Source organism: Erpetoichthys calabaricus, chromosome 15, assembly GCF_900747795.2.
Source record: "Erpetoichthys calabaricus chromosome 15, fErpCal1.3, whole genome shotgun sequence".
NCBI classification, from domain to species: domain Eukaryota; kingdom Metazoa; phylum Chordata; class Cladistia; order Polypteriformes; family Polypteridae; genus Erpetoichthys; species Erpetoichthys calabaricus.
In genome coordinates this window covers 80,995,516-81,014,071 of record NC_041408.2, presented here as the reverse complement: position 1 = coordinate 81,014,071, position 18,556 = coordinate 80,995,516, and the positions used below count along the sequence as shown (strand labels likewise).

The 18,556-nt window shown below is 43.0% G+C and overlaps 2 protein-coding genes across 2 annotated transcripts in view; one reads left to right on the top strand and one right to left on the bottom strand.

Moving 5' to 3' along the window:
- The window catches only part of nvl (nuclear VCP like), a 50,925-nt gene extending 46,700 nt beyond the window's left edge, over nucleotides 1-4,225 (top strand). Inside the window, exon 23 of the mRNA XM_028820830.2 lies at nucleotides 3,683-4,225. Coding sequence (XP_028676663.1) covers nucleotides 3,683-3,727 — 45 coding nt within the window. The 3' untranslated portion in view covers nucleotides 3,728-4,225. The remainder of the gene's footprint in view (nucleotides 1-3,682) is intronic.
- Nucleotides 4,226-12,030: 7,805 nt separating this feature from the next.
- degs1 (delta(4)-desaturase, sphingolipid 1) overlaps nucleotides 12,031-18,556 on the bottom strand; it is a 48,721-nt gene continuing 42,195 nt past the window's right edge. Inside the window, exons 2-3 of the mRNA XM_028820832.2 lie at nucleotides 16,889-17,631; nucleotides 12,031-13,321 (exon numbers count right to left, since the gene is read on the bottom strand). Coding sequence (XP_028676665.2) covers nucleotides 13,175-13,321; nucleotides 16,889-17,631 — 890 coding nt within the window. The 3' untranslated portion in view covers nucleotides 12,031-13,174. The remainder of the gene's footprint in view (nucleotides 13,322-16,888; nucleotides 17,632-18,556) is intronic.

Sequence of the window (18,556 nt, the reverse complement as noted above, 5' to 3'; positions counted from 1 at the left end):
AGGATTTTGGAGGACTTTGAGTGTTGTTTTTATACCACAAAAATTACATAAAATATAATATTATTTATTTGTATAGCACATTTTCATATAAAAAAGTAGCTCAAAGTGCTTTACATAATGAACAGTAAATAAAAAAAAAATATATATATATATATATATATATAACACAACATAAGAAATTAAAATAAGACAATATTAGTTAACATAAAAAAAAGAGTAAGGTCCGATGTGTGTACGTGTGTATTGTACGATATAAAGTAGACACAGATAATACCTCGGCTAAGAAAGCCTCAGAGAATGAAGCTTCTTTATAATGAAGTCTTCCTAAAACCCGCTATGGCGCATGCACAGATTCAAGTACCAGTCTGCTGTTGTGCTGTCATGGTGCCACCTGCTAACACAGAACAGCCATTGTCTGCCATTAACGTTGTTTGTGCTGCAGAATGCAAAGTTTTTGTATGTTGAGTGCTTAGCTATTAATTAGAGTATGCGTAGAATTCTTTTATAAGTAATAAGTATAATTTGCCCAGTAAAGCAATATCTTAAGAAAATAAAATGGAGAACATAAAGATGATTGTAGCCAAAGGTTTGAAGTGTACCACTGATCTACAGTGGTGTGAAAAACTATTTGCCCCCTTCCTGATTTCTTATTCTTTTGCATGTTTGTCACACAAAATGTTTCTGATCATCAAACACATTTAACCATTAGTCAAATATAACACAAGTAAACACAAAATGCAGTTTGTAAATGGTGGTTTTTATTATTTAGGGAGAAAAAAAAATCCAAACCTACATGGCCCTGTGTGAAAAAGTAATTGCCCCCTGAACCTAATAACTGGTTGGGCCACCCTTAGCAGCAGTAACTGAAATCAAGCGTTTGCGATAACTTGTAATGAGTCTTTTACAGCGCTCTGGAGGAATTTTGGCCCACTCATCTTTGCAAAATTGTTGTAATTCAGCTTTATTTGAGGGTTTTCTAGCATGAACCGCCTTTTTAAGGTCATGCCATAGCATCTCAATTGGATTCAGGTCAGGACTTTGACTAGGCCACTCCAAAGTCTTCATTTTGTTTTTCTTCAGCCATTCAGAGGTGGATTTGCTGGTGTGTTTTGGGTCATTGTCATGTTGCAGCACCCAAGATCGCTTCAGCTTGAGTTGACGAACAGATGGCCGGACATTCTCCTTCAGGATTTTTTGGTAGACAGTAGAATTCATGGTTCCATCTATCACAGCAAGCCTTCCAGGTCCTGAAGCAGCAAAACAACCCCAGACCATCACACTACCACCACCATATTTTACTGTTGGTATGATGTTCTTTTTCTGAAATGCTGTGTTCCTTTTACGCCAGATGTAACGGGACATTTGCCTTCCAAAAAGTTCAACTTTTGACTCATCAGTCCACAAGGTATTTTCCCAAAAGTCTTGGCAATTATTGAGATGTTTCTTAGCAAAATTGAGACGAGCCCTAATGTTCTTTTTGCTTAACAGTGGTTTGCGTCTTGGAAATCTGCCATGCAGGCCGTTTTTGCCCAGTCTCTTTCTTATGGTGGAGTCGTGAACACTGACCTTAATTGAGGCAAGTGAGGCCTGCAGTTCTTTAGACGTTGTCCTGGGGTCTTTTGTGACCTCTCGGATGAGTCGTCTCTGCGCTCTTGGGGTAATTTTGGTCGGCCAGCCACTCCTGGGAAGGTTCACCACTGTTCCATGTTTTTGCCATTTGTGGATAATGGCTCTCACTGTGGTTCGCTGGAGTCCCAAAGCTTTAGAAATGGCTTTATAACCTTTACCAGACTGATAGATCTCAATTACTTCTGTGCTCATTTGTTCCTGAATTTCTTTGGATCTTGGCATGATGTTTAGCTTTTGAGGTGCTTTTGGTCTACTTCTCTGTGTCAGGCAGCTCCTATTTAAGTGATTTCTTGATTGAAACAGGTGTGGCAGTAATCAGGCCTGGGGGTGGCTACGGAAATTGAACTCAGGTGTGATACACCACAGTTAGGTTATTTTTTAACAAGGGGGCAATTACTTTTTCACACAGGGCCATGTAGGTTTGGATTTTTTTTCTCCCTAAATAATAAACACCATCATTTAAAAACTGCATTTTGTGTTTACTTGTGTTATATTTGACTAATGGTTAAATGTTTTTGATGATCAGAAACATTTTGTGTGACAAACATGCAAAAGAATAAGAAATCAGGAAGGGGGCAAATAGTTTTTCACACCACTGTATGAGGCTTATTACAAGCACATTTTATTAAAAATTGATAATTGAGGCCATAAATAAGTACAGTTGAAACCAAACAAATCAGATGACAGAGAGAAACTGATACCAACATGCAAGCAAACTGACAAAGATGGAAAGAGACAAGTGGGAACAACTTAGGCAGGCTAATAAAGGAGGGGAGGTGGGCCCGGCGGTCTAACAGTCAGTTTCTGGTGTTGCAGTAACTCTGTGCTCCCCCCCCCCCCATTCATGTTATGCCAGCAAAAGATTGAACCCATGTTTTACAAGAACACGGGGACACAGTTGGCAACTTGTTAAGTTTGTAACTCCGTCTGTGAGTGAGCTCATCGTAGCGCTCTACAGAAACAAGCTCCCCTAAATTGAATTGAATTTGCGATAAAAGTGGTCAAGCTGTCAGTGGGCCGGACTGAACCCACCAGTTCCTCCCTGCCTGTCAGTCTGTTTCGCGGTGTCCAGTGTGGTGTGTGGCCGGCTAAATATTCCAGCCCTCACCCCCAGGCTGCCAGGTGGAGCTCTCCCAACAGCGTGGACGTTCCCCGAATTCCAGCAGGGCTGTGCATATAAACTACAAAGTCCATGAGGCCCTGCTGGATACCATGGGGACCACCAGGAGTCGCTGTGGGGAGGCTGCCGGACTCTTACTTGCCCTATAACCCGGAGGTGCGTCATGATCACGTGACCAGAGGCAACGACGTGCTTCCGGGTTGAAGAAAGGAGCTTTTTTATCCGACCCAGAAGTGTTCATGATCTCATGGACAGAAGGGAGAAACACTTCCGGGTCAGGGACTATATAAAGGACTCTGGGAAACCAGTACACTGAGCTGAGCTGGGAGGAAGGGTGGCAAAGTGTCTGGGAGTGTGGAGGATTGATTATTGTGGTTTGTTTATTGATTTGAGTATTGTGGAGTGGAGGGTGCTTTGTGCACTGTACTGTTCAAATAAAAGTAATATTTGGACTTTTACCTGGTGTCTGGAGTCGAGTCAGAGGGTTCAAGAGGACGACAAGGGCCTCAGTCTGCGACACCAGATACACTTGAATACAAGTGGAAGTGCTGAGCCTTTTAAAAGCCGTTACTCTTCTAGGATGAGGCCTTTTCAATTGGAGGAAGTTGTGGTATTTGGTGCCTCAGTAGATGAGGGTGGTGGGGTGGCGCAGGGGCTGGGAGTTGATTTTAAAAAGGAAGCCTGGAAAGAAGAGGACTGGGTTATTTAGGAAGAGCATAGTTCCTCAGCTGCAGAGCCAACCCCAGGTTAATGACATGGCCAGCACATCCTGGCAGCCTGAATGCTCTTTAGTAACATCCGCGGTAAACGACACGGTGATCTGAAGAGGAAGTCGGTCATTTGTAATGTCACTAGAGGTGACTCATAGCTGAGGTGTTCCTATCGACTAATGAGATTTTTTTTTTCTTTATTTGGTTTGTTTTCACAACACAGGAGCAGCAGATGTACGACGTGCTCAAAGCTTCACTGAGCCCCTGAGCTCGGGGGGGAGCTCAGCTGTAAAACTGCAGTTTGTCACATGACTAATTCAGCCATTTCCAGTTCATCAGATCATGGGATTTCGGTTTACATCGAGCGCACTGAAATGGCAGCTTTACCATCCCAAGAATCATGAGGTGGGTGGACGGTGGTGTGTGTCTGTGTGTGAAGTACAAGGCCTCAGAAGAGCTCCAGCGGGACAGTAGAGGTACCGGAGTTTGGTGTAGTCTGAGCCCATGCTATCCAGAGACACTTTTTATTCTATTTAGTGGATTTGGGGTTAGGGGGGTTGTACTTCAGCACAAACTTTCTGCCTTTCAACTTCTTCTACAATCTAAAGTGAATCAAGTACACTGGGGGGGGGGGATACAGGGAAGTTACCTTCAGTTACAGTGAAAACCATCAGTGGCATCAAAAGTGCAAAACAAAAAACCCCTCTGCTCTTCTATGAGTAGACTGTAGCTTTATACTCCGCGGGAAACTGCTGATACTGTTCTGTCATCTTTGTTTTAACGGAATGTGTAAAACTTTTCGTAGTGTGTGACTTGTGAACATCAGTGTTGTGTAAGTAAAACAAAAAAAAAAAAAATTTTAAAGTACACTTTTGCATTTTATATCCAAAAGCAGGTTACTCATAACCTTCTGGTGTTGCAGACCTGCCATTTTCAGGAAACCTGACATAAGTGAAGAAGATGGCCGTGCTGTCCTTGTACTGCTTTGTCATTGTCATTCTGCTAGTAGTGGTGCTGCTGTCGTGTTTTTTTTGGGGGGGGGGGGGGTTACCATCAAGTAACCTCAGACACATCACGGTGATTTAATTTTCATCAACAGCTTGTCTACATCCAAGTGCTAACAGGGGGAGAGTTCACACGAGGGGCTGCTGGGCTGCACTTTTCATTCCAGATGCTTTCTTCCAAATTGCTGCTAACAGAACTTTCTTCTTTTGCACTGATTGGTTACTAAATCCAAAAACCTCAAGTCTGATGCCTGCCTGAGAAGGAGCCAATTGTGTTGTGCGTCTTTAGAGGCTTTAAACACTTAAACGTACAAATATGTTGCGACTAGCGACTGATTACTAATTTCATGTTCTCATGATCCCAGATTCTGACCCTCTCTCCCGCCCCACGTACTTTTAAATATTTTTTACACTAAGCTCTTCCATGACTAGCTGTGTGAAAGGCTTAGCGTCTGTAATAAGGTGGTTGGTTACACTACAGGCCGCCTGCATTACAAAATGCCATTCTGTTTATTGTTCAATGGCCATAAAAATGCTAAGATAGCTAAGATCCCCTTAAAATTCAGCATTTACCCTTTCAACTATTTTGTGTTAATTTAGTATCCATAATGACATAACCTAAACTTAGATGTCATAATTACAAGCCTAAGAGCGTGTTCATAAGGCTGACATGCTGAGCACATTACAAGTTCACTTTTATTGTTTACTAAATTATTTATTTTTCTTTTCTAATTACAAATGTCGCTCAGACAAGGAGGTGGCTGTTTTAATTATGGGTAAAATAAAAAGGTCTAAACCGGGGTCGCCAGCTCCGGTCCTGGAGGACCACCGTGGCTGCAGGTTTTCGTAATGAGTGACCTGTTTTTGCTGCTAATTAAATCCTTTTACATTCATTTTACTTGACTTGCTCTTGAAGACTCAGACCCCCTTTATCATTTCTTTATTCCTTACTTAGCAGCCAAACAATGAGATGCAAAATGAGCCAAAACAACTGGTGTCCATCATACAATATCTGAAAATAAAGAAAGTTGAAGGTCTGAGGAATGCTGATCTGCTCAGCTCCACAAAACATTGGAACAGAAAAGAGAAAATTCAGCAATTTCAGAAATGTCTGCTAACGCACAATGAGAGCAGCAACAAGCCATGGAATTAAAGAACGGGTTGAATTAATGGCAAGACTCGACGCCTAATGAAGCAACTGGTTGGAGTTTGAGGTCCTGACTCGGCTGGTCTTCTGTTGGCTCCCTCACTTCACATTTCATTTCTGTTTGGGTGCCATTTAAGGAAAGCAATTCAGAGGAACAATGAAGAAATCTTAAAAAAGCAATTCAGTTGAAGTGAATTCACAAGATGTTAAGGTACTTGTGCCCTAAACCGATGGCAGGTCCTACCCATTCCAGTGTTGGGCTCCGTGGGGGAGGCGCTCCGGTTGCTTAATTTTTGGAGTTTTAAGTTGTATGACCTAGCCCAACCACAAATACTAACCTTAAAGTTGGGGGGGTGGCGGTGGGGGGTTAGTGGGCATAGTTGTCTATAGGTCCTTAATGTTAATGTCACCGTTGGGTGCCTGATGTTAAAAAACGAAAATCTGATTTGCATCACGATAATAGAAAAGGGTACTAGCTGTCCATTTAACTTTGGTACTTGTGTACTAATTAGCAGCACAAACAGGGCACTCATTAAGAAAAAGGGTCCGAATGAAAACCAGGACCGGAGTTGGTGACCCCTGGTCTGAACTGATTAAAGCAGCTGTTCCTTTCATTTCTGCTACTGTCATGGCCGTGTCTTCATCTCTTGTTCCTCTCCCCACACAGCACAACTCCTTCTATTCCTTTCTCTCAGTTTGTTACTCCGCTTTCATTCTCATAAACTCTGCCAGGCTGCTGTCCGTTTCCAGAACGTTCTGGCTACAAAACAACCTACGCACTGCTTCAGGTATCGTAATACTTACTGAATTGGCATAAAGCTAAGAAAAAAAAAATCATTTTATGAAATCGGCCACGGAGTCCTCTGGTGTGAGGCAGTGAATTGGCGGTCGATCGATTAGAGCAGGAGTCCTCAATCACGGTCCTGGTGGGCCGTAGTGGCTGCAGGTTTTTGCTCCAACCCAATTGCTTAATAAGAAGCACTTGTTACTCAAGTAACACTTCTGCTTCACTTATTGCACTCCTAAACAGCTGTATTCTTGTTTTTTAATTTCCCCTAATTAGCAATAACATGCAAATCAGAAGAGAGCAACATTTCTCCATTTAGCTGGTTACCATTTACACCTCTGTGTATTTATCCTGCACTATTGGGTTTAATTAAATATTTGGAAGGAAAGTGAAGAGAAAAAAGTGAAGGACTGAGAATAACTCGTCTGTTTTAGACTTCAAATCATTTGGATGAGATCCTTAGAAAGGGGAAGAAAATCTAAGATATGAGAATGAGCGGACATTAAAGCACTAACAAGCCAGGAAATTAAATTATTGGCAAGAATTGCTTTCTAATTAAGCAACCGGGTTAGAAGAAAAACCTGCAGCCACTGCGGCCCTCCAGGACTGTGAGTGAGGACCCCTGGATTAGAGCAGCACTTGTGTTTATAAATGCACAACAGCCAAACAGCGCAGGGTGGCACACTGCTGAGGAGTGTGGGCCTTACCTTCACATCACTATCGGTGTTGTCCTTGTTAACTGATGCTGCCCATTGCCCAATGTAGGGTGGTGGTGGATACGGTCCGGGTAGACCCCCAGATCCCCCCAGTCAGGGAGGAGAAAAAATTCAATTAGGGGAATTTGGTCTGCAGATACCTGAAATAAATGGTGGTGCCCAACAAGAGTATGAAAAGTGTTTGTAGTAGGTCTAAATCAACAGAGAAAGAGGTTTGCGGCCGAGTGATTCAGTTTTGTAAAGTGGGATGAAGATTACATTTTCTTTAAAAGTTAAATGTTTAAAATCTGTCCTTTTTAAAAATGAAAAATTACCACTGTGAATATGTTCACCACTAATCACAAAAATGTCTAAATCGCCCAGTCACAGCTGTCACCGTACAGTACTTAGCTATTAGGCCGAGGACTTTTTATCAGCTACAGTTGCACTTCCCAAGGCCCAGGCCATCGTGATACCTTAACAGAATTTCAAAGGTCGAGTTACCAGCTTCCCACTTTTATCAGGGGGCACCTGAATTTGGGCTCTTTGTTTAAACAGACGAGAAGGAAGCTTGTGTTGAAAGTTGGGGTGCGCATTATTTAGATGTTACACCTGTTCCTGTTAACACAGCCAGAAATAAAAAGCTCATCAATATTTAATGAGTTAATGCTTGGAGGGGGGGTAGCGGGCACCACCCCTCTCTAAACAGCAGGCGCAGGCTTTTACTGCCCCTCGTCACCTTCAGCAGCTGATGTTCCTGCTTCCCAATGAATCTGAGGTGCACCATCCGCAGTATGGAGGCTAAAACAGTCAAACTGCTTAGGAATTGCCAAAGGGGTTCAAATCCTGGTGCCAACGCAGTGAGACCTCAGCGAGTCACTTCACCTGGAAAACCAAAAGGAACGTAACCAGCTGTATCTGAAATGTTGCACTCCACATCATAAATAATAATTAAAAAACACCACACGCCTATTTTCATGATCATCGTTTTCAACTGTTTAACAGGGGGACTGACTTTCTTTTAAATAATGCTTAAATCTTATGGACGTGTTTGTTCATGTAAAAATGAATGCTTTTATTTATTTGTCAGGAATGGGATCTGTGCCAGGGAGTTATGTATTTCAGTATCACACCATTCAGCCTGAAGACACACACAAGAAGGCTGATGGGATGCATTCTCAGTAAAACACTTTTCAACAATTTGAGACAATCCTTAATGGTTCTCCTAGAGGTGCAAGTTGACCGAAAGCCAGATGGCACACCACAGCACTGACTTCTGGGAAACTCCAGTCAGGCACGTGGCTTTCTGCTCAAAAGTGGCCCACCATGCCACTGATCCTTTCAGCCCTTATTTTGTGTTTATTCTCAAATTGGCAAATGCCTTTGAAGACCGTCATGATGGGTTTTATTTTAGAGAGGCCCTGCCAGTATTATGGTTTTAATAAACCGTGTAAAGAAATTGACAATCCTTCCATCTTTGAAATCCTGAGATGCAAGGCAGGACTTAACTGTGAACGGCAGGCCCAGTCAGCACCGCTAACAGTCCCCTTGATTACACTGTGGTTTGCCTTTTCGAGATGGGACTGGCAGGTGACCAGTGAGGTTAAGTGGTCTCAAATAGACTCTCTAACTCCATCTTTCAATCAAGTGTCTGCTAGAGCCAATGTCACATTATGCTGCTTCCCTAAACTACAGTTACTGATCTCCATTTACACAACTAGAATCGGCCAGACACCATTTCACATTTCCAAAGTACAGTAATTCCTCGCTACTTCGCGGTTCACTTTTCGTGGATTCACGACTTCGCGGATTTTATATGTAAGCATATCTAAATATATAAGGCGGATTTTTCGCTGCTTCGCAGGTTTCTGCGGACAATGGGTCGTTTTACTTGCTTCCTCAGTTGGTTTGCCCAGTTGATTTCATACAAGAGATGCTATTGGCGGATGGCTGAGAAGCTACCCAATCAGAGCACGCAGTTAAGTTCCTGTGTGCTGCTGATTGGCTCAGCGACGGAGTGCTGCATTAACCAGGAAGTCTCATCTCACTCATTCAGCATTAATGTGCTCCTGCTACTACTTCAGGGGCCGTGTCCAAGCGCCAACAGAAGATGCAAATGATTGCAGAAAAGGTAAAAGTTTTGGATATGTTGAAGGAAGGGAACAGCTACACCGCTGCAGGACATCGATTCTTTTTATTTAAAAAGGAGGAAAAGCATATAAGATCTACAGCCGCAGTGTCCTTTAACCAGGGTGCAAAATGAGTTGCAAGTGGACGTGATAAGGCAGTAGTCTGGATGGAATCTGCTTTAGGAATCTTTGCAACAAGGTCGACGACGTCATGGCCGCCTACAAGCTGCTACGTGTACTTTGCTATACAGTAAGTGTAAACTTATCTACCGATTTCATATTGCTTAGCAGGTGTCCCTGTTATTAATAGAGTAAAGGGTGGGTTGTAAACAATACAGGGAGGGTTTTAAAACGTCCAAATACACGTTAAATAATTAAATAAATATGGTGTCCCTACTTCGCGGAAATTCAGTTATCGCCACTGATGCTTAGAATACCTGAGCACATGCATCATGGCTGCCACATGTTCCCTGCACTTTTGACGGGTCCTCTGAGCACATCAAGTATTAACGTGACACGTGTGGGAGTTGGTGAACCGGCAAACATTTGGGTGGCATACATGTTCAGGTTTTGGTCTGTGACATCAGCATTGTTGTTTACTATCAACATCTCCACGGTGACAGACATGCCTGTCAGAACAACTGGCATCTAATTGCCAGCTCTTTAAAAATGGACATGGAAACGTGTGAGACAAAATGGAAGAGAATTCAAGAGAAACGTCTGTGAAGAGCGGAAAATGTCAGAGAAAAGAAGTGGGGATTCGGCCCTTGCAGGATTTTAACACAAGCAGCATTGCAGCCCCAACAGTGCGCCTCGATGTTTGATGTGGTGAAGCAAATCATCAAACTGAAATGCTGACATGCAAATGTCTTCATGGTGTGTTCCTTCATCCATTTCTAGCATAGGCAATACAAACACTGCATATTCTCCATTGTAATGACGCGATACGTTTAAAGCAGGGGTGGCCAAGCTCTGGTCCTGGAGGACCACCGTGGCTGCAGGTTTTCATTCTAACCCTTTTCTTAATGCGTGATCAGTTTTTGCTGCTCATTAACTTTTTCGGAACTAATTGTAATTGATTTGCTTGAAGACTCAGACCCCTTAATTGTTTCTTTTTCCTTAATTAGCAGCAAAACAATAATGAGATGCAAAATGAGCCAAAACAACTGGTGTCCAAGGTACAACATCTGAAAATAAAGAAAGATGGAAGGTCTCAGGAATGTTGGGTCTGCTCAGGTCCACAAAACATTAACAGAAAAGAGAAAATCCACAATTACAACAGAAATGTCTGCTAATGCACCACGAGAGCAGCAAAAAGCCACGGAATTAAAAAAGAACGAGTTTAATTAACAACAAGACTTGGCACCTCATTAAGCCACTGGTTGGAGTTTGAGGCCCTGACTTAGTTGGCCTTCTGTTGTGTCCCTCACTTCACATTTCATTTCTGTTTGGGTGCCATTTAAGAAAAGAAATGAAACAACTCAGGGGAGCAAATCTTTAAAAACAAACAATCAAAACAAAAGGGAAAAAGTTAATTAGCAGCACAAACGGGGCACTCGTTAGTAAAAGGGTCAGAATGAAAACCTGCAGCCACGGTGGTCCTCCAGGACTGGACTTGGCGACCCCTGGTTTGAAGGTCTCACATACAGTACCATCCCCATCGGGATTAATAAAGTATCTATCTATCTATCTTCTGTGTTGCTGATGCCATCTTTTTTTTTTGCACCTTTGCAAGAGCATCTCACACTGCCACCTGCTGGAGTCCCCCTGATTTACATAAAGTACACACACACACACACTCTCAGAGTCAGTGCACTGCTTGTGTAGTAGTAGCTGTAGCGTAGTGTCAAGTAGGCCCCTGGCCCTAACTGTACATGAAGCCCCCGTGTTGCTTATTCCTCACGGCTGTCTCAAGGGCACCGGTCACTTGGCAGTACCCTCACTGGTTGCCAGCCGCCAATACTCCCAGTTTGATTTTGACAGGGCGAGTCGCCGGGGACATTGAGACTATACGATTGGTGGTCACAGTGTTGTGCCGCGACTGATTAGGACAGGGGTGGGCAAAGTCATTCCTGGAGGGCCGCAGTGGCTGCAGGTTTTTGTTCCAACCCAATTGCTTAATAAGAAGCACTTATTGCTCAAGTAACACTTCTGCTTCATTTTAGTTATCTCCCTCATTAAGATTCTGAACCCTTATTGCTTATTTAAGTCTTAAACAGCTGCATTTTCAGTTTTTAATTACTCCTTATTAGCAATAACATGCAAATGACAAAAGAAACCAGCAGTTCTCCATTTTGCTTGTTACCCTTTACACCTGTGTGTATTTATCGTGCACTATTTGGTTTAATTAAATACTTGGAAGGAAAGAGAAGAGAAAAAAGTGAAGGACTGAGAATTACTCCTCCATTTTACACTTCAAAGTATTTGGATGATATCCTTAGAATGGATAAAAAATCTAGGACATGAGAATGACCTGACATTGCAGAGTTAAAGCACCAACAAGCCATGAAATGTAATTATTGGCAAGGATTGTTTTCTAATTAAGCAACTGGGTTGGAACAAAAACCCGCAGCCACTGCGGCCCTCCAGGAATGACTTTGCCCACCCCTGGATTAGGACAAAGTTGTACAACTGAAAATGACCCTCTAGAAGCCGTGTAATGTGACAAAGCCTTCAAGTTCAAATCATGACAGAGTCAAGATACGGGAGGACTGGAGACAAAAAGTGAAAAATTCATTTTCCCCACTCGGGTCACATAAACCAAGCGCTGGCTCCCCACCCAAAAAAAAAAAGGCAGATACACATCAAATCTTAGTATAGTTAATATAATTTATTATGGAAATAACTAGCAAATCACTGTTGGAATCAGACGTCGAGTTTAAACAAACTCTGGACCGTCAGTGTCCACCTGTGCAAGTGGCGGAACTGGCAACAAAAAGAGTGACGCGTCTGGACAATGAACCATAACATTCGCTCTTGCACTTTTTAATACTGATGAAGGTAAAAAGAATTTTAGTCCGTCATTTTACAAAGTGCACATAAAAGAGAACGCGTCAATCCACACACACACACAAACTCAAAGGTGAAGCTTCGGCATAAAGCAGCTGTGCTTAGAAAGGGGAATGTTAAGAACGCTGGGTGTGTGTTGAAATATTAAAACAAAAAAACATCAAACAGGAAGCTTACAGACTTACTGACACACAAAGCAGGCCAACTGTCAGGCGCTCGTGATAAAAGGCGTCTGTTCAGATTTCCAGCAGAGAGGGTGCCGTCTAAGGGTTTGCATTTTCTATGAATCTCAACGTGGCCCCAACCCTTTGGAAAGGCACGAGTTTACATCTCGTGATTTAGCGTTGAAGTAGCAGACGTCTAGTCAGCCGCGTCTGGCTGTGCAGCTCCACTCTAAACCTCAAGAAGGTGGTGACGCAGCCCCTCGTCTCTCCCTCTCAGGAGAGTCCGGTGCTTTAAATGAAGGGGGGGTCAAAAAAAAAAAAAAAAAAAGACATGCAGGGCCCTTGAAACCAAATCCCAGAGTTGTTAGGAGGGGTTCGTGGCAGCATCAATCCTGAATTCACATAACAAAAAATAAATACAACAGACAACCCCTCTCATTCTTTGTAGCGTTTTTCTTTTCTGGGCATATTCTTTGTTTTGAAGACCTTTTACTGGAAGCCATCCATTCATCCATCAACATTTACACAACATGATTTCAACTAAAACTCCATGATAAACAAAAAAAGAACCCTAAGCGCGTATGTTACAGAACAAAAGCCCACATAAATCACGAGTGGCAGGGAGAGGACGGGGCAGAGGCTGCAGCGCGACTTTTCACTGATTCTTTATGTGAGAATAAGAATGCAACTCCCAGGTAATGGAACATGAACACACACACACACATGGCGTCTTGCCAAAGCAGTTGGACATCTCCACAAGTTCAGCTCTTTGCCTTCAGTTTATTCTTGTTTCACTTCCCCCTTGAGTTTTCTTTTTATACGAGAGTAAGGGCTAAGGGTGTCGTCCATTATGAAATCGTACAGTACTTTCACCCAGGAGGTATACTGAGGAAGGTGCTCGTAGTACTCGGAGGCAATTTTCTTGACCTGCAAAACAGGGAGATAAAAGATAAAATGAACTGAGCTCCGCACAAGCGATGATAAACCAAAATAGAAATGAGAAGGCCAATCCAAGTCATTTCTGCATGGAATCACTTGTAAGACACAAACGGGACATGCTGGCTTTAACGTTTGTGCGATTTAAATAACAAGTGAAAGGCTTCTGCAGGCACTCGTCTCCCTTTGGATCTGCAAGCGGCCCTCACACCCGTCACCATACGCTTCACCTGGAAAGTTGCACTATGCATTTCTGTTCCAGTTCCACTACCATTTCAATAAATAAATGAAATGTGGGTATAAATACAGTAGCTGTCACAAAATGTTTTTGTTACTTATTTCAGTGTCACTGCACACAACATAATAATCCTTATGTAGCCCTCCCACGGTTAAACTGGCATGTTATTTATTTACATCATAGGGTGAAATTTTACTGGTGGACTGGACATGAAAACGCCCTCCAATGAAATGAAATAACCAAAAGGGACCAATGAAATCAATTCTACTTCTACCTGCTGTTATAATATTGCACAGTTGTACTTTGTGAACCCTGACCCTTTAGTTAAATTACACATATGCCCATATATACATACACACATACTCACTTATTTGTAGATTTCTATGCAACAGATCATAGATATGTAAACAAAAAAACAAATCACAGCGCTCAGGTGACATCATCACAGTTTAACTCAATAAGTGACATTACAGTCGATGTCACAAGTCAATGTTTCACACATAGAGAAAAAAAAACTTTTAATGCTAATCAGTAAATGATTTGATGAACAACGGCGAGCACAGCAAGTTTCACTGATCAACACTCCTGCTAGGACTCGCCACAGGCGCACAGTCACAACAGGAGCCATGCGCTCTGCTCGCCTTCAGAATCCTGAGGCTCATGTAAGTAAGCACATCATCTGCATGTAACTGGGGATTTACAATCAAAGCATAGCCCCCCCCCCCTTCTAGAACCCACCCTCTCAAATTTTGACGAGTGAAAGTGAAATAAATAATCACGAAATAGGAAATATTGACACATTTATGCTTGCATGTCATTTTGTTATCGATTTACTGCCACATTTAACAGTAGGCATATACCAATTTATTTAATTTGTCCAAAATGATCCTCCAGAATTTTCCACGCTGTAGTTTTATAAATCAGAAAACAAAGAGCTGCCCAAGAACTCATTATGTTTACCCAGGAGGAATCAGTTTAATTTACAGCTGTGCTTGAAAGTTTGTGAACTCTTTAGAATTTTCTATATTTCTGCATAAATATGACCTAAAACATCAACAGATTTTCACTCGCATCCTAAAGTAGATAAAGAGAAACCAGTTAAATGAGACAAAATATTATACTTGGTCATTTATTAATTAAGGAAAATGATCGAATATCACATATTTGTGAGTGGCAAAAGTATGTGAACCTTTGCTTTCAGTATCTGGTGTGACCCCTCTTTGCAGCAATAACTGCAACTAAACGTTTCCAGTAACTGTTGATCAGTCCTGCACACCAGCTTGGAGGAATCTGAGCTCATTCCTCCGTACAGAACAGCTTCAACTCTGGGATGTTGGTGTGTTTCCTCACATTAACTGCTCGCTTCAGGTCCTTCCACAACATTTCGATTGGATTAAGGTCCGGACTTTGACTTGGCCATTCCAAAACATTAACTTTATTCTTCTTTAACCATTCTTTGGTAGAACAACTTGTGTGCTTAGGGTCGTTGTCTTGCTGCATGACCCACCTTCTCTTGAGATTCAGTTCATGGACAGATGTCCTGACATTTTCCTTTAGAATTCTCTGATATAATTCAGAATTCATTGTTCCATCAATGAAGGCAAGGCATCCTGGCCCAGATGCAGCAAAACAGGCCCAAACCATGATACTACCACCATGTTTCACAGATGGGATAAGGTTCTTATGCTGGGATGCAGTGTTTTCCCTTCTCCAAACATAACGCTTTTCATTTAAACCAAAAAGTTCTATTTTGGTCTCATTTGTCCACAAAACCTTCTTCCAATAGCCTTCTGGTTTGTCCACGTGATCTTTAGCAAACTGCAGACGAGCAGCAATGTTTTTTTTGGAGAGCAGTGGCTTTCTCCTTGCAACCCTGCCATGCACACCATTGTTGTTGAGTGTTCTCCTGATGGTGGACTCATGAACATGAACATTAGCCAATGTCAGAGAGGCCTTCAGTTGCTCAGAAGTTACCCTGGGGTCCTTTGTGACCTCGCCGACTATTACACGCCTTGCTCTTGGAGTGATCTTTGTTGGTCGAACACTCCTGGGGAGGGTAACAATGGTCTTGATTTCCTCCATTTGTACACAATCTGTCTGACTGTTGATTGGTGGAGTCCAAACTCTTTAGAGATGGTTTTGTAACCTTTTCCAGCCTGATAAGCATCAACAACTCTCTTTTGCTGAAGTCCTCAGAAATCTCCTTTGTTTGTGCCATGATACACTTCCACAAACGTGTTGTGAAGAGCAGACTTTGATAGATCCCTGTTCTTTAAATAACACAGGGTGTCCACTCACACCTGATTGTCATCCCATTGATTGAAAACACCGGACTCGAATTTCACCTTCAAACTAACTGATAATCCTAGAGGTTCACATACTTTTGCCACTCACAGATATGTAATATTCAATCATTTTCCTCGGTAAATAAACAACCAAGTAGAATATCTGTCTCATTTGCTTAACTGGGTTCTCTAATTTTAGGACTTGAGTAGAAATCTGATATTTTAGGTCATATTTATGCAGAAATATAGAAAATTCTAAAGGGTTCACAAACTTTCAAGCACAACCGTACATGGCAATGGAGCTCTGATCGTTCAATAACCCAGTCACGAGTCATCTAATCTACAACAAGGTGGAGGGAATCCAAAGAGGACTTGCGATGCTGTACACTTTGCATATGCAGTGCAATAAAAATATCCTGCAGGTGCATTTTGGGTTTTAATGTTCAGTAAATACTCTAATTATGCTGCCGCCATTAAAAGCAGATTACATTTCACCACTCGTGTTGTGCCCACATACCCAGGTCAGAGCGCTTCTCTTTTTAAATGCTCTGCGGTTGGCCCTTAAAAGTGTGCTGAAGGAATTGCTTTGCGACTTCCCCATGAATCACTACAAAACTAGTTATTCTGGTTATTATGAACCAAATCCACATCCCAAAATATAAAATCTTAGACTTTACATAGTCTCAACATTACACTCCACTTTCATTTTTGTTTTCAGTCAGACACAAAGCAGAAGCAGGGCAAATTCAAATGTATTCAAATCATCAAAGATAAAAGGGCTTTATCGCTAGGAAATGAAGCCAAATATCTCGTGCGTAAAGACGACTTCCAGTCACACACCGCCCCGTAGCCAACACGCTCAACTTCACAACATTCTTGCAGGTGCCATGTTCATAATCCTACACTTGTGGACCCTGTGAAGGGCCTGCTGGAAGCTCAGAACGTGACAACAGAGCAGGGTCTACACCGGCAATCTCAGCAAGACAACACAGCATTCAGACTCTCCCTCTCGGGAGTGGACAATCCGTCACCTACCTCTGGCAGCCTTCGTCCAGGAATACTGGGAAAGTCGTGGTGTTCGTTGTGGTATCCAACATTGAAGGTGAGCAGATTGAGGGATCCATAGTAAGAGTAGGTCTCATGACCTTTCAGAAACATGTAGTGCTCTGCAATGAAGTGGCCCGAGATTGGATGCATCCCCATGCCAAGCATGGACCCTGCCAGCATGTACACAACAGGCTTGATTCCCCATAGGTAGTAGAGGGCAATGTTAAACGAGAACTGAACCACCAGGTTAATCACCTCCAACTGACTGATGGGCTTTGGGTTGATGTACAGCGGGCGGATGGCATAGAAGAGCGGCTGTAAAACAATCCAAAAGAATTTGCGCATTCGTGTGCAGAAAAACCAGCCTTCAAAGTCCGTGGGTATGTCCACATCGATGCCATCCCCGCCGAGGTAGCGGTGGTGATCCAGGTGGTACCGCTTGAAAGAAGCCGAATACGGCAGACCAATGGGGAGGTTGGCAAAAATGGCAAACCAGCGGTTCCACAACGCCTTATTGTTGCCAAATGCCGTGTTATGAGAGATTTCGTGAATGGCCAGAGTCATGGAGTGGTTGATGCAGCTGCCAAAAACGTAAGTCCAGAACAAGAGCCACTTCCATTCCAGGTCCTTCACAAGGTAAAAGGCCAAAAACTGCACCACCACCATCATGCAGACAATCCACTTGAGTCGTGTGTCGGGAACCATCAGTGACTTGATCTCTGGGTATTTTGCTGTGAAAAGAAAACAAGAAATAAAACAATTCTCTTTAGCCCGTTTAATCATCCATCCATCCATCCATTTTCCAACCCGCTGAATCCGAACACAGGGTCACGGGGTCTGCTGGAGCCAATCCCAGCCAACACAGGGCACAAGGCAGGAACCAATCCCGGGCAGGGTGCCAACCCACCACAGGACACACACAAACACACCCACACACCAAGCACACACTAGGGCCAATTTAGAATCGCCAATCCACCTAACCTGCATGTCTTTGGACTGTGGGAGGAAACCGGAGCGCCCGGAGGAAACCCACGCAGACACGGGGAGAACATGCAAACTCCACGCAGGGAGGACCCGGCAAGCGAACCCAGGTCCCCAGGTCTCCCAGCTGCGAGGCAGCAGCGCTACATTTTAGTGTAAATAATACTGCCAGCAGGGTTCTATTCCACTGCTTTATGACAGTTTAGCAGAAAGATGCAAACACTTCACATGCAAAAAAATGTTAAAGGCAGAATAAATAGTGCCACAAAAGAAAAACACATTCACGGCATTCTAAGGGGCACACCACATGAAGTCATCCCTTTATTAAAATAATAGCAGGGCAGAACGAGCCATGGGATTCGCTCCACACGCTAGGCTGGAGAACAGCCAACGGCACAATCAGTAGGAAGGCGAGCCCCGGGCACGGCATGGCAATCCGAGGTCACCCTGACCAGCATAGAGGTCACAGTGCACCACTGCCACACTCACGGCAAGGCCGCTCTGAAAGGGAACTTTTCTTTCCCAATCACACTGCAGATCTGATCCTGTTTGCATAAAACACAAGTAACTCAAATATCAGCAGTCAAAGAAAAATAAACATACAAGTCCTTTTTTTGTCCTTGGCTCCAGAAACGGGGAGATACCAAAGACACACACGGCAGGCTTACTGGTTTG